The sequence below is a fragment of the Rattus rattus genome, chromosome 5 (genome assembly GCF_011064425.1).
Source record: "Rattus rattus isolate New Zealand chromosome 5, Rrattus_CSIRO_v1, whole genome shotgun sequence".
In the NCBI taxonomy this organism is placed as follows: Eukaryota; Metazoa; Chordata; class Mammalia; order Rodentia; family Muridae; genus Rattus; species Rattus rattus.
In genome coordinates this window covers 82589125-82604861 of record NC_046158.1, presented here as the reverse complement: position 1 = coordinate 82604861, position 15737 = coordinate 82589125, and the positions used below count along the sequence as shown (strand labels likewise).

General features: G+C 47.5%; 1 protein-coding gene across 1 annotated transcript in view; it reads left to right on the top strand.

The window, feature by feature from the left end:
- Tcp11l1 (t-complex 11 like 1) overlaps positions 1-15472 on the top strand; it is a 29968-nt gene extending 14496 nt beyond the window's left edge. Inside the window, exons 6-10 of the mRNA XM_032903834.1 lie at positions 2336-2472; positions 4645-4841; positions 9353-9534; positions 11788-11960; positions 14165-15472. Coding sequence (XP_032759725.1) covers positions 2336-2472; positions 4645-4841; positions 9353-9534; positions 11788-11960; positions 14165-14367 — 892 coding nt within the window. The 3' untranslated portion in view covers positions 14368-15472. The remainder of the gene's footprint in view (positions 1-2335; positions 2473-4644; positions 4842-9352; positions 9535-11787; positions 11961-14164) is intronic.
- The last annotated feature ends 265 nt before the right edge of the window (positions 15473-15737 follow it).

The window sequence follows — 15737 nt, the reverse complement described above, 5'->3', positions numbered from 1 at the left end:
TTAAAACAGAAACTGGGCTAAGAGGGAGGAGGAAGGAGAAAGTTAATTTGTTTTGTTTTGTTTGGGACAGTGTCTCTCTGTGTACCTCTGGCTGTTCTGGAATGCCACTTGTAGACCAGGCTGGTCTCGAACTTACAGAGATCCTCCTGCCTCTGCCTTCATAGTGCTGGGATTGTATGTCTGAGCCCCTCACGTAGCCAGTTTTTATTCTTTGCTTAGGAAATGAACTAACCTGTAAGCATGAAGATGAAGGAGCTCCAGCTCAGGTCTCTGTCTTCCTCAGGCTGCCAGAAGAACTGGCCTAGACCCAAGGAACATGCTCTGGGCTAGAAAGGCAGTGTCAAGATTAGGATGCTAAAAAAAGCACCTTAAAACTTTGCTGACTTTTAAGCCATTAGTTAAGAGTTTGTGTTCCGAATTTGTTGAACTTCTTAGAAAAGATTTTTATTTTTAGTTGTATGTATGCCTGTCTGTCTGAGTATAATGTGTGTTCGTGTGTCTGTCTGGGTATATATATGTGAGTGCTGGTGCTGGAGGAGGCCAGAGCCGGAGGAGGCCAGCATATGTGCTGGGGACAGAACTAAGGTCTCTCACTCCTGTTGCTCTGGCTTGTGTCGAGTTGACATAAAACTAGCCAGCACAACTGTCACCTTGCCAGCTTGACACATGAACATTTCACTTTTCAGTTAAAACCTTTTCTTTCTCATTTAGCTCCAGGATGGCACAGTGATATTAATATCACAATATTAAACAAATAACTTTAAAAGCCCCATGGGCTTCATAAATTCAAACACATTAAAGGTTCAGTCTCTTTCATAATTAAATTAAATACTTTACTTCAAGAGGGAAGGGCCAGGGCATAGTCACAAACAGATCAAAGCAAAACCAAGCTGCCACTGTGTAAGCCTCTCCATGGCCAGTGTCTGGCATTCACTCCTGATACCTTAGGCTCCTCCAGAGGGCCTGGGTCGTCTGCCCTATGCAGTACACAGAGCTTGTCTTCTGGGTTTAGGCTGACTCCACTCCACCATGGAGTGCTGCTGCTATTCTTGGCAGTTGTTCCGTGGTATTGGCATCTCCAAAATGCTGGGGTCCTCTGCAACTGGGTTGTACTTTGACCAATAGCCTCTCCTGGGCTCTCAACTTTCCTCATGACTCCTTCAATCCTGGGGCTTCTACTGCTGTTCTGGTTCCACCTTCACCAATGGCCTCTCCTGGCCTCTCATGGAGCCAAGCCTTCATTGCTTTCCATGATCCCTTCATGCTTTCAAAACGAGCTCAACCTGGTGACTTACACAGTACCACATTCAGCTGCTAGTATAAGGGACAATGTTGGTCTTCTCTGGAACACAGCTTCTGTATACTGACTGTTGAAACACTTCCCAGAAGATTTCACCTTAGTGATGCTGGTTTCTTAATCACCACAAATTTCTTAGCTCCAGCTAGCCAGCATCAATTGTCCCAGTCATGCGAAGGTTTTACTTCAGTGTTTCTGGTCTCTTGTTAATCACAGCTGATTCTTTACCCCTAGCTAACCAGAACCACAGATTATCAACTCAAAGTAGCAAATGTCCTTGCTAGTGTCATTAAGTGACACTCCAACTTCCCTCTGGGACATCACAGGCCATGCCTCCATCATCTGCGCTGCTCTCAACAGGTTCCAGGCTACCACAGAGAAGCTCACTGAGCTTTGAACACTTGATAGCTTTTCAAAGTCCTTTCACAGTCCCCCAAAACAACATGGTCAGGTATGTCACATGATCTTGGTGAGACACCATGACCAAAAGCAACTTGGGGAGGAAAGGGTTGTTTTACTCCAAAGCAAGAGAGCAGGGACCTAGGAGGAGGAGCTGAGGCAGAGGCTGTGGAGGAGGACTGCTTACTGGCTTGTTTCCCTTGGTTTGCTTAGCCTGATTTTTATTTTTATTTTCATTTTTATTTTAAGGGCTGCTTTCTTATAGAACCCAGGACCATCAGCCCAGGCACCCAGGCTGAGCCCTCCCCCATCAATCACTAATTTAGACAGTGCCCTACAGGCTTGCCCACAGCCAATCTCATGGAAGCACCTTCTCAACTAAGGCTCCTCCTCTCTGACGACTCTAGCTTCTGTGAGGCTGACATGAAACCAGCCGCAACAGGTGCTCTCGAAGAGCAGAAGTGCTGTTCACCATTGAGCCATCTCTCCAGTCCCCCAAATTCATTTTCTTAACCCATTTTTTTCTCACGATTTCCCAGATTTCTTTCGTTGTGCATTCTAAGGTGAGACATATATCTCTTTTCCTTTAAACTATGCTTGCATCGTGACTGCCTGCTTCTAAATTTTTTCTTTTTTCAGGGCAATATTTTCTGTGTTGGACCTAATGAAAGTCGACATGGCCAACTTCGCTATCAGTAGCATTAGGCCACACCTCATGCAGCAGTCAGTTGAATATGAGAGGAAGAAATTTCAGGAAGTGTTGGAGAAGCAGCCAAGTGAGTGGCTCTGTGGCCCTTTTTCATCATTTGACTTCTGTCTTGTATTTTAGTTATGGTAACACGTCACCCAAGGTGAGGATGTATGAGGGTGGCGTGCTTTGAAGAAGGAAAAGCGTGGGATGCTCTTAAACATCAAAAACAAAAGAACAAGAAATAAACTCAGTGGACAAGCAAGAGCTATGTTGGGAGGACTTGAGAATAAAAATGGAAAGAATGAAGATTACTAGATTAAATTTTTATTTTTCCACAAGGAAAACAACAGTTTTAGCTAAATTATATTTCAGGTCTTAATTTTTGTTCTTTATGACAAATCTGTTACTTAGTTTTTCTCCTGCTGATGGGAGCAGGGACTGTCACCTTACCCCTTTCCTTACGCATGCATGACTCAGTGCTCACAGCCAGGAAAGGGCCACTTTCACTCTGCTTGTTGTTGTTGTTAGCTTAGAGGGCTTGTTTGCTTGGATTTTTGTCTGTCTGTCTGTCTGTCTTTTTTTCTTTCCTTTCTTTCCTGTCTTTCCTTCATTTCCCTTCCTTTCCTTTTCTTCCCTTCCCCTCCCTTCCTTCCTTCCTTCCTTCCTCCTTTCCTTCCTTCCTTCCTTCCTCCCTCCCTCCTCCCTCCCTCCCTCCCTCCCTCCCTCCCCCCTCCTTCCTTCCTTCCTTCCTTCCTTCCTTCCTTCCTTCCTTCCTTCCTTCCTTCCTTCCTTCCTTTTCTTTTGACAGGGTCCCAAAATACTTGTAGCCCTGGGTAGAGCACGACCCTGCCTTTCCAGTACCAGGCTAAAGGCCTGCACCGCCACAGCCAGCTTTGGTTTTGTTTTGAGACCAGGTCTTGTTCTGCAGCCCAGGTGGCCTGGTGTTTATTGTGAAATCCAGGCTGAACATAAACTGTGACAGTCTTTCTTTCTTTCTTTCTTTCTTCAAGTGCTGGGAAGAAAATGGCATTTTTACAAGGCTCATGTGACTTCAGGTAAACAAGTGACTAAGTCTAGTACAGTCGTATTTGTAGGACGCTTTCAGGTGCAGTGTGTGGTGGATCCCACGTAGCTTAGCTTTGCTGACGAGATGATGGCAGTCTGAATAGATCTTGGGCCTGACCAGGTTGGTTAACTCAGCTTGAGAAGTTAGCTCCTGTAGCCTTCCTTATATGGGAGACTGGGGCCAGGAAGACTGGGAAGAGGGGAGAGTAGAAGAAGTGGGAGAAGATTGGCAGACACACTGTTCAGTCTGTGCCTCAGGAGGCACAGGAGCTGCGGTCTTCTAGGCTAAAGAGTGTGGCAGAGTCAGGTGCCAGAAGTTCAGCTGCAGTGAGCTCTCTGCTGCGTGGGAGCCTAACTAGAGTCCTGGTCATCACGGTCTCGTACTTGTCCACCATTTCAAGGTCTCCAAAGCCTGAATGCCACAGAGAAAAGCTGTCTCTAGAAGGCTGAAGGCAAGGTGTGGCCATGCATATCAGCAGTCAGAGCCAAACTGAGAGCTTTGTGAAGAGAACAGAGGTAGCACCAGGGAGGAGCTGACAGCAGCTATAACCACAGGTCCTGCTTGGTTTGAAGGAGGCTTCCGCCAGGACTGCACCTCTCCGAAGAAGCACTTTTTACTCAGAGTGTGTAGGACACTGGTGTTCTGTGTGTCACCTGTGCGTGACTCAACTTTAGGGAAGCAGAGGGAGCATAAGGCCATCTGAGGGCCCTGCTTACATGCTGCCACCTCAGTGAGTCACACCAGAAAGAAGGCTGTGTATAACCCTGACTAATATGTAAGCACTCTGTAATGCTGCACTACACAAAGGGACACCAGCTGCTGTCTTGTCCTGTTTGCAAGCCACAAGTTTTGCCATCCCTCAGAGCTGCAGTTAGTCTGGGCTTCCAGCCACATGGAATGTGGTCAGTACTAGAGAAAAGAGTAGGAAGGAAGCGGGCAAGGCTAGGCTAGGCCCTTGCTTTGTCATCCATGAGGCTGGTGTTGGGCATTTCTTTATAACAGGAGTCTTCTGTTCAGATTTGTCTGAGGTCACAAAGCTAGCGATGAGAAATATGGTGATTTGGATTCAGTTCTGTGGGTTCCAAAGTTCATTCTCTACTCTGAATTTCACTGTTTCACTCTTCATTAAGGTAATCCCAAGAAGTCTCCCTGCAAATGTCAGGGTGATGCGTGTAACCCTGTTTTCCACAGACTCCCTGGACTTTGTCACCCAGTGGCTGGAGGAGGCCTCAAACGACCTTTTGACTCAGAAGTGCAAACATGCCCTTCCAGCCGGGGGAGGTGCTGCTGGCTCTGGGGATGCTCCACCGCTGACCGCTGTCTCTGTCCAGAACTATGCCTACCTGAAGCTTCTGAAATGGGACCACTTCCGGAGACCTTTCCCTGAGGTAGGCGCCGCTGGCACTTTAACCATTCATACGTTGTCTCAAGTTGCTCAGGTTTTTTTTTTTTTTTTTGAAAGAATCTTGTTATTCTGATACAAATCACGTACCAAAAATGTCTTCACTTGAAATTGTAAGTACTTTAAATTCTCAGCGTATAAAGTAATGGATTTCATGTTGGCATTTCATATGTTGTCCTTTGCTCGTCCTCACCCTTATTACCATCCCTTCTCTCTCTTCCGCTTGGTTCTACATTTGTTTATGTGTCTTCCTTTTCTTCTCTCTCTGTATGTGTACATGTGTACATTCTACAGATGAGACAATAAGCAACGAGATCTTTCTTTTCCCTTCCCTCATTATTCTCTCTTGTTCTCCTCCTTTGTGTTTTTGAGACAGGGGCTCTCTCCATGTACCCTTGGCCGTTCTGGAGCCTGCTATGTAGTCCTGGCTAGTCTTGAACTCGCCAAGATCCACCTGTCCCTTCCTCCTCAGCATGTACCCCTCAGTGCTTTCTGGTATATTTTCAGACTTAGACAGTTGTCCTTGCAGGCATCATCAGCCAGCAGACTTTCTCCTCCTTCCAGTTCTGCTTTCCACTCTCTATTTGTCTGTTCTAGACAGTTCTATAAACGAGTGTACAGCTGGCTCCTTTTGGGAAGCACAGTGGGGGTTTTTAGTGGCGCGACCAGTTCTTAATCATTTAATTTTCCATTGTACTTAAAGAATTACTTACTTGGTTTGGGGATTTAGCTCAGCGGTAGAGCGCTTACCTAGGCCCTGGGTTCGGTCCCCAGCTCTGAAAAAAAGAAAAGAAAAGAAAAAAAAAAAAGAATTACTTACTTGCTTTTACATTTGCTTATGAGGTGAATTTGGGAATGTGTCAGAGGACAACTTTCAGGAATTGTTCTCGTCCCCCATGTGGGGTCTGAGGATCAAACCGAAGTAACCGTGCTTGCTGGCAAGGCCTTTACCTGCGGAGCCTTCTTGAAGACCCCATTGTGTTTGAGTTGTAAAACATGACATAAACATGTTGGAGGAGGTGTGTCACTGGGATGGGCTTTGGAGTTTCTTTCTTTCTCTCCTTTCTCTCCTTTCTTTCTCTCCTTTCTTCCTTCTTTTTTCTTCCTTCCTTTCCTTCCTTCCTTCCCTCCCCCCTCCCTCTTTCTTTCTTCTTTCTTTCTTTCTTTCTTTCTTTCTTTCTTTCTTTCTTCTCTCTCTCTCTCTCTCTTTCTTCTTTCTTTTTCTTTCTTTCTTTCTTTCTTTCTTTCCTTTCTTTCTTTCTTTCTTTCTTTCTTTCTTTCTTTCTTTCTTTCTTTTGGATTTACTTTTTGAGGCCAGAGAGATGACTCAATGATTAAGAAGAGCAGCACTGGCTGCTTTTCCAGAGGACCCAGGTTCAATTCCCAGCAACCACATGGCAGCTTATAACTGTCTGTAACTGCGGTTTCAGAGACTCTGACACTCTTAGACAGACAGACATGCAGACAAAACACCAATGCACATGAAGTAAAAATAAATTTAAAAAATTTAAAGATTTATTTTTATTGTTTTGTAATTATATGTGTGTGTCTGTGTGGGTGTGTACATGTGAGTTCAGTGCCCAGAGAGTCAGAAGAGGGCATCAGATCCCCTGAAACCTGGAGTTATAAGATGTTATGAGCCACCATTTGGGTGCTTGGAATCGAACCTGGGTCCTCTGCAAAAGCAGCTAGTTATCTTAACCATTGAGCTTTGAGGTTTCAGAAGTTCATGCCAAGCCATTTTCTTTTAGCTACTTCTCCAGCATCATTGCTTGTCTGCTCCCTGCCATGATGATGATAGACTAAATCTCCAAAAGTGTAAGCAAATGCCCAGTTAAATGCTTTCTTTTATAAGAATTGCCTTGGTCGTGGTGTGTCTTCACAGCAATAGAACGGTGACTAAGACAGTAGTAATTCCCTGTCCTCCATGGCTCTTGGTGTGTCTTCACAGCAATAGAACGGTGACTAAGACAGTAGTAATTCCCTGTCTCTTATGGCTCTTGACAACTACCATTCTACTGCAAGTCTACAAATTTAATAACTCTGGGAGTTTAATTTTTATCTTTGTTTGTTTTGGATTTTTCTGACAGGGTCTCCTGTGGCCCAGACTGGCTTTGAACTTCCAGTCTTAGCCTTCAAATGCTATGATAACAGGCCCAGCATGTGCAGGTGCTTGTGTCATGGAGTCATGCCACACTTATGCTTGCGTGCCTGGCCTGCTTATGATGTCTTGTAGGCTCATCACATCATCTCCTACTGTGTGGACACAGCTCATTTCCTTCCCAGCTGTGACTGTGGTCACTCTGGCTTTCGTGCATTCCGCTGCTGTGGTTACCTGTGTGCCGCACACTATGTGGACTTTGACTTCACACTCTAGAGGTTGTATCCTGGGTAGACTCCAGGCGCAACGCTTTGAGAAACTGCTCATCTGTTCTCACCCCACCAGCAGTGTGTGACCTGCTTCCTGTCTGCACCACTGGACTTTTTATACTGTTTTATTCAATCTGTCATTATAAAAAAAGGTGTGTATAGGTGTTACACACCTTTAATCCCTGAGTTCTTCAAGGCCAGCCAGGGCTACATAGAGAAACCCTGTCTTGAAAAACCATAAAAACAAAACAAAAACCTGGTTTTGCTTCACAGCTTGATCTCCAAAAGGTTCTGCCACATCCACAGTGAGCAGCATTAGAAGCAAGTCTAACTGCAGGGACCATTGCAGAGGATGAGTAATGAGGGGTTCCCCACTTTTCTGGCAGAAACTAATCTGGCGTGTGGCTTCCTGTCTTCTTTGAGGGCACTTGTTCCTTTTTCCAGCCTTAGACCTGCAGCTTCTGTCAATGTGCTTGTCATGGTCCCTATTTCCTTTCAAGAGCTGTGAGTTTCTCTTCTTGCCGGAGTTCCCTGTTGGTACGGAAGGGGGAACCCAAAGCTGGTGCTGGCTTGTTGGAAGGTGTGACTCTGGGGAGTGGCATTGGAGCTTCGGGAGGGAAGTCAGCAATGGAGAAGTCAACTCCTGTTAGCTAACTGTTAAGTGACATCATGGCCACGTGAACAGTGAGGTAAATGGAGGCTGTTAGTGAAGAAGGACCTCAGTCTTCAGGGAGGTTTTACCTCCAAGAAGTCCAGGCTCTGACTCCTCTGACTCCATTTTCTGATTATTGTTTTCAACACTGAAGCCCAGTCCCAAACTTTTTTTTTTAAGATATATGTATGCATGTGTGTGTGTGTGTGTGTGTGTGTGTGTGTGTGTGTGTGTGTGTGTGTGTGTGTGTATGAATGAGTACACTGTGGCTGTCTTCAGAAGAGGGCATCAGATCTCATTACAGATGGCTATGAGCCACCATGTGGTTGCTGGGAATTGAACTCAGGACCTCTGGAAGAGCAGCCAGTGCTCCTAACCACTGAGCCATCTCTCCAGCCCCCAGCAAAGAGATTCTTTTTTTTTTTGGAGCTGGGGACCGAACCCAGGGCCTTGCGCTTGCTAGGCAAGTGCTCTACCACTGAGCTAAATCCCCAACCCGTAGCAAAGAGGTTCTTAAAGCTTGTTTGTTTAACATGTGAAAACCCAGATCTGGGCCAGGCATGGTGGTGCACACTTTTAACCCCAGTGCTCTTAAGGCAGAGAGAGGTGGATCTGTGTGAGTTTGAGGCCAGCCTGGTCTACAGAGTGGGCTCCAGGACAGCCACAGCCATATGGTGAGATCCTGTCCCCAAGCCTACACCCCCAAAAGAAAACAACCGAAAACCTCTGAGCCGAATCAGCATCCTTTGTGCTGCTCTTCCCTCATCTCTGCAGCCTCTGGTAGGGAAGCCTGGGCTCTTTAACTGAGAGGAAGTCACTTTCAGGTGGCTTTTGTGTGGCTCTGCTCGGTTTGTCGTTTCTGACTGTTCTCTTTATTTACACACCTGAGGTGCTTTTGTTTGTTCTGAGACAGTCTCGCTTTGTGTCTCAGGCTGGCCTTACACTCACAGCAATCCTCCCGTCTCAGCTGTCTGAGTGCATCTGTGGGTCGGGGGAGGGTGCCCACCTTGCCCAGCTCTTGTTGCTCCTTTGTGCTATGGATACGGGGGGTGAATAATTGTAGGCTGTGCTTTAGGGATCTCCCATCTGTCAGCTTTGTGACTTCCTGGTCTGTGGGGATGGAGATGGACTCTCATTGGCCACCCTAGCTGCATCTTCTTACCCTTCCCTTCCTGCTACTGTATCTCCTACTGCTCCGCTGCTGCCCTAGTTTCTCCCTCTTTCAGGGGCTGTACAAAGATAACTCCCTTTTGTCTAGCCTCAGAGAGTAAAGGCACTTGCCTGAGTGCCTGAGATCTCAGTCCTGGAAGGGGTAGAGTCTCGGGTTTATGGCCAGACTGCCTCAGCTGTTGTAGCTCTGAAAGGAATCCAGGAGATCTGGAAGGGCAGGGCAGAGCAGGTGGAGGTGTGACGCTGTTGCCCTCTGCTGGTCAGTTTGCATTTCTGCTCAGCAGTGCCGTGTGTGTTCATTGCAGACAGTTTTGATGGACCAGCCTCGTTTCCAAGAGCTCCAGCTCCAGCTGGAGCAGCTGGCCCTCCTGGGAGCTGTGCTGCTCGTCACGTTCAGTACGGCTGCACCTGCAGTTTCTGGGCATGCCGGCTTTGCGGAGAAGCTCAAGACGGTGGTGAAGATTCTGCTAACAGACGTGCATCTGCCGTAAGTGGCTGACCTACAGTGAATGGACAGTAGGAGTTTCCCAGTGTAAGGCCACCAGGAGATTGGAGAAGACTTTGCCTACCTGAAGTTGATTTATGGCCATCATGCCTGGGTTACAGGGAACAGAAGCCTTGACCAGGCTCTAGGATTGTAGTTTTCAAATGTCTGTCCTCAGAGCCCACAGTGAGCAATTCGGCTGCGACCAGAACATTCTAACACAAATAGAACTGAAGTAGACACCTGCCAAGGTAGAACATTCCCTATGTTTAACCTGTTTTCTAACTTAGTCCGATTTATTAACAAATCACCCCACTGACTTCCACCCACTGAGTTGTTTTCACTACCAACCCTCAGTAAAAACCATGACCTTAGAGAAACCAGTGGAATGTGGACCGTGGCCCCAGGACAGCCAGTAGCTCAGCTGTGTCTCTTGGAAGATAAAGATCACAGAAGAAATAAGCTCTACTCCTTGGAGCATGCCCTTTGCCACATCCCTTATAGACATGTCGTGTCTGCCACAAATGTGTCATTTTCTCATGAGTCAAACTTAATATTGTACACATTCTAGCACACACACATTCTCCCTCATCACAACCAGGACACGACTCCCACAAGTCACAACACATGGGCGGGTTTGAACAGTGCTAGGAAGCCCTGTATCTGATAAGGCCCACTGCAGAGGGAACCCTTCTCATCTGTCTTAGTTTCTAGTGCTGGGAAGAGACAATGCAGCCATAGCAACTCTTTTTTCTTTTTCTTTTCTTCTTCTTCTTCTTTTTTTTTTTTTTTTTTTTTTTTTTTTTTTGAGGCAGGCTTCTCAGTGTAGTCCTGGCAGTCCTGGAACTCACTAGACCAGGCTGGCCTTGAACTGAAGACATCCACTTGGCTCTGACTCCTGATTAAAGGCGTGTGCCACCATTGCACTGCCTAGTGGTCACAGCAGCTCTTACAGTGGGGCTACTTTACACTTCAGAGACTTAGTCCATACTGTCAAAGCAGAAGCATAGTGAGACACGGTGGTGAGGAGGGGTCAGGAGTTCTCCATCTGAGAAGCAGGCAGCAACAAGGCCACACCTCCTAACGCCACTCCCCACAGTGTTCCGGTATGCGTGTGTGGAGCCATACTCATTCAGACCACTGCGTCCCCCTCACAAGAGGAGGAGGTTGTACTGCTAAGCCTGTACAGTGTGTGCGGTCAGTGCCACGTGGAGCGTGTTCACACACTGTGACCAGCAGACTGAGGCCTGCCCTGAGGCCATTGCTCAGGCTCAGCTGTCCCTTCCATTTTGTTCCCTCTTCTTGGGAGCTCTGGCTACTCTGGGGCTGCACAGTGTGATACCAGACCAGCAGTGAGGCCTGGGACTCGCTCCCTCATTTCCCAGAAGTGCTACAGGACAGAGCACAGTCACTAAACGCAGTGTGAGTAAAAGAGCTGAGAGGAAACTGTTCTCCCAGCAGCCCCACCCTCAGGGGGCTCCCAAGGAGTCGGGGATATTTGTTCTCTTCTTTGGATTCTTCCTTGTACAAATCGCTAGAGTACATTGTGATCCCAGCGCCTGAACAGTAGGACAGAGGGTCAGAAATTCACAGCTAGCCCTGGCTATCTCCTGTCTCAAACACCAAATCAAACCAAAGCGTCTGCAGAGGGTTGGGGATGCGCCTCAGCTGGCCAGGTGCTTACCGTGTGTGAGGTTTTGGGCCTGGTCTCCAGCATGGGGGAAAATCGAGATACAAAAGAGTATTCAATGAACAGGGATCCCTCCCTCCTGTCCCACAGCTACCAAATTTCTGGTTTCTGTGTATTCCATTGGAGGTGTTGGGGGATAGAAGGTGGTTCTAAGCTTACTCACTGTGTAGGCATGAGCTTTGTGCTTTGAGGCTTGGGGATGTAGCTCTGTTGGCAGAGCGCATGCCTACCATGCATGCGCCTCACATGCTCAGAGTCCTCGTCCCCAGCACTGTAAAACTGGCATGGTAGCTCACAGTCTAGTCTTGGAGGTAGAGACAGGAACATCGCAAGTTCAAGGTTTTCCTCAGCTGTAAAGTAAGTTCTAGACCAGCCTGGGCTCTATGAGGCCCTGTCCACAACAGACAGCAACCACTTTGGTATGGTTAGAAAGGGATGCCCAGCTAGGGAGTGAGGGAGCAGGGCAGGGAGCCACAGATCCTACACACTCTGAGCGGTCATCCTTCCTTGTCAGGACAGCGCCAGGGTTGCATCCTTTGTTCTCTTTCTTCCCCTCTCTATTTTAGTTCCTTCCAACTGGAGGACGCCCTGACTTCCATTGGGGAGAAAGTGTGCCTGGAGGTGAGCAGCTGCCTCTCCATGTGTGGATCCTCTCCATTCTCTGTCAGTAAGGAGACTGTGCTCAAGGGCCAGATTCAGGCCCTCGCCAGTCCTGACGACCCGATTCGCAGGATCATGGGTACGTTTAGGGGACATCCTCTCACTTACTTCCTATCGCTGTGGTGAAATACGATGACCAAAAGCAACTTAGGGAGGAAGGGTTTGTTTCATCTTAGACTCGTCCTGTCATACTCTGTCACTGAGGAATTCGCGGCAGGAACTGAGACAGAAGCCATGCTGGGATCCTGCTTATTGGCTTCCTTCCTATGGCTTGCCCAGCGTGCTTTCTTATATAGCCCAAGACCACCTTCCAGGGCAGCGCCACTCAAGTTAGCTGGGGTATCCCATATCCATAATTTCTCAAGAAAGTGGCCGGGTGTGGTAACACACCTTTAATCCCAGCACCTGGGAAGCAGAGGCAGGCAGTCTCAGAATTAGAGACTTTTGGTACAGGGAGCCCCACGACAGCCAAGACTGTACAGGAAAACCCTCTCTTGAAAGAAAAGAAAAGGAAAGAAAAGAAAAGAAAAAGAGAAAATGTCTCATAAACCTGTCTCCATCTTTCAGAGGCATTTTCTCAATTGAGGTTCCTCTTCCAGGATGACGTTAGCTTGTGTAAAAACAATAAAAATGCAGTAACCAGGACAGAGGGCTAGAGGACAGGCCCTCAGAAGAAAACAGAGTTGGACATGCAGTCCAGGCCTTTAACCGAGCAGTCAGGAGACAGAGGCAGGGGAGCTCTGTGAGTTCAAGGCCAGCCTGGTCTACATAGTAAGTTCCAGGCCAGCCAGAGACCCATAGTGAGACCCTACCTTAAAATGGCCAATGACAACAAATAGCAATATACACCCCAAGAGGGTTTGATGGGGTACGAGTGGTGTTTGAGTGCCGCTGGGTTAGGAGAGGGTTAGATCTTCACCAGGGTGCTGAGGCTGCCCAAAACAACAGGCAAGAACCAGAGCCCATCACTGTCTCAGAGGCCCTGACTCCATGTCACAGACCTGACTCACAGAACCAGAGCCCATCACTGTCTCAGAGGCTCTGACTCTAGTGTCACAGACCTTGACTCAGACCCTTGTTACTAAGCAATTTTATACAATGTGAATACTGTGGGGCTTTAAGAATTAAGACAGTTTTCACAAAGCCTGCTTTATCCTGGCCCCGCATTAGCCACAGCTAATTGTGGGTCACTGAGGAGAGACATCTGAACCATAGGGATTTATATTCCCCAGGGAGGCCTTTGAACCGAAGCCTCCGTGCTGCTGCTGGTCTCATTGTCTTGTTTTGCTGTTTTTTTTCTGTGTAGCCCTGCCTGTCCTGGAATTTTGTAGACCAGGCTAACCTCGAACTCAGAGATCTGCCTGCCTCTGCCTCCTGAGCCATGGCACCACTGGCTGGCTTTGTCTTAGTTCCAGACAGCAGTCCTGGGTGGGAATGACACAGACCTCTGATTCTGGGCAGCGTCCAGCTCTAGGAACCTCAGGAGAACCAGATCCCTTAGGGATGGAGAAGTGTAGGACTCAGCTGTCAGTGTGTTTGTGTTGTGGGTTCTTTTGTTTGTACCTGAGAGGGTACCCCAGTACAAGAAGCAAGGCAGGCAATTTGAAAAGTCCATTCAATCCATGTAAGTGTATCCCAAATGGAATGGACTGAAAGCTATCAACCACAATTGTTCTTCTTAAGTAGAACAAGACTGCAAGTAACTCCTGTGGTCTCCCATTGTGAACATCGAAGAAGGAAGAAGCATGAGGGGAACGTGCTCAGTCATGACAGACAGTAGAAGTTAGCAGGACCAGAGTCACCTCCCTTCCATCCCCCTCCTCTCTATATTCAACCCTCTCTACCTTTGAACATTTCACTCTGCTGGTATGAAAGGGGTGTGTGTGTGTGTGTGTGTGTGTGTGTGTGTGTGTGTGTGTGTGTGTGTGTGTGTGTGTGTGTGTGTGTGTGTGTATGAGTCCAGTGTTCTTAAGGCTGAGCCATGTCTGCAGCCCCACCCCTATTTTTGAACTTGTTCTTGCTTTGCCTTTCTTTCTTGTGCATGTGTGCCCTGTGGCAGTGACCAGTGTTAGTCTCAGTGGCCTAATCCTCTTAGGAGCAGATTCCTTGTGTGCATATGTGTTCTTCTTCTCAGAAGTGCAAAGTTCTATGGATCTGATCTGGGGTGACCAGGAAAGACTTCCTGGAGAAAGCGATGACTCACGTAACTGAAACCTAGTCAGACATGTTTAAAGTCAGTCACCCTGAAAGGACAACCCTGATTATTCTTCCCTTTTGCCACAGAGTCCCGAATTTTGACCTTCTTGGAGACATACCTTGCCTCTGGTCATCAGAAGCTCTTGCCTACAGTGCCTGGGGGATTGGGTCCCATTCAGAAAGAGCTAGAAGAAGTTGCTGTGAAATTTGTGCGCCTGGTCAACTATAACAAGATGGTGTTCTGTCCGTACTATGATGAAATTCTCAGTAAGCTCCTCCTCCGCTCCTGAGGTGCACAGCTGCCACAGCTCGTTCCTCATCTCCTCAGAACCCCGCTCTCGCAGTGCCGTGGAGAATGGCATGTGGCACATTCCTGTGTAATAGCACTGGTTCCACAGGGACTGAAGAATGCACTGAATTCTGTTTTGAGGACTGTATTTATGAGTGCAAGTTTACAAACCTAAGAAGCTTTTGTTCTCTTGAGACTATAGGGACACATAGCTTTCAGTAATTGGCCGTCTGTGTCTCTGCTCCTGCTTCATCAGGTTGGAGGAGCTGCTTCTCCCAAGGAACCTGAGACAGTTGTCTCTTTCTCAGATACTCTGTGCTCATAGTCATAAGCCAAGCCTTGTCCTCCTGCCCCGTGTACAACCTCCCTCCCACTACTCTTCCCTGTGGGTACTTTATGACAGGGCTGCCTGTAGCCGTACAGGGTCCTAGCCCTCTCCTTCCCACTCTGTCCATTTATTGCTTCTTGGGTCTGACCTAACAGTGTTCCAGAGCCCTTTTCTACAGCAGAGTTACTCAATAATTTATTTTATATTATTATTAAAACAGCATCTCTATACTCCCCTGGCTGGTGTAAAACATGCTGTCCCCAGACTTTCATCAGTCCTCCTGCCTCTGCCTCACAAATGCTAGGGTTACAGGCCTCTGCCGCCATACCCAATGGATAGAACTTGATTTTTCAAAGCTTGCTTTGCTGGCTGGGATGTACTGTGGCCAGTGTTTGCCCAGCCTGCACAGGCCCTGGAGTTGACCTCTCCTAGTATTGAGAAGCCATAAGCCCCTGTAGCTTCAGTTACTTTTAAAAGGTAGACGAATTGTCTGTGCCCAGGAGCTCAGGGGCAGCCTCGGTAACAGAGACTCCAACTTAAGAGAGTAAGAACAGCCAGGTGGTAGGGCTCACCTTCAGTCCCGATCCTTGGAAGGCAGAGGGAGGTGGATCTCTTGAGTTCAGGACCAGCTTCATCTATAGAATGAGTTCCAGGACTGCTATCGATACACAGAGAGACCCTGTCTCACAAACCAAAACAGAAATACTGTTCCTTCTACAGAAGTACTCCTGATTCTTGATGGTGGCAATTAAAGCCAGGCATGGTGACATATGCTGTAGATGGTCTTTGCCACTCTGTGGGTTCTGTTTCCCACCCTTTATCCTCCCCTTCGCTTCTCCTTCTAACACTAGATAGGAGAGAAGGGGGGGGTGTCCCTGAATTTAATTTCTTGCTTTTGTTTCTTTTTTGACTATGGTTACTAACAGACCACAACCACCCTCCATTCTTCTTTAATGACCAGCAACCCACCTTACCTCTGAAAAGTTCCCAGAATTCCAAACTTCACGCAGTTGTAGAAACTAACTTTTTTATATATAAGATTT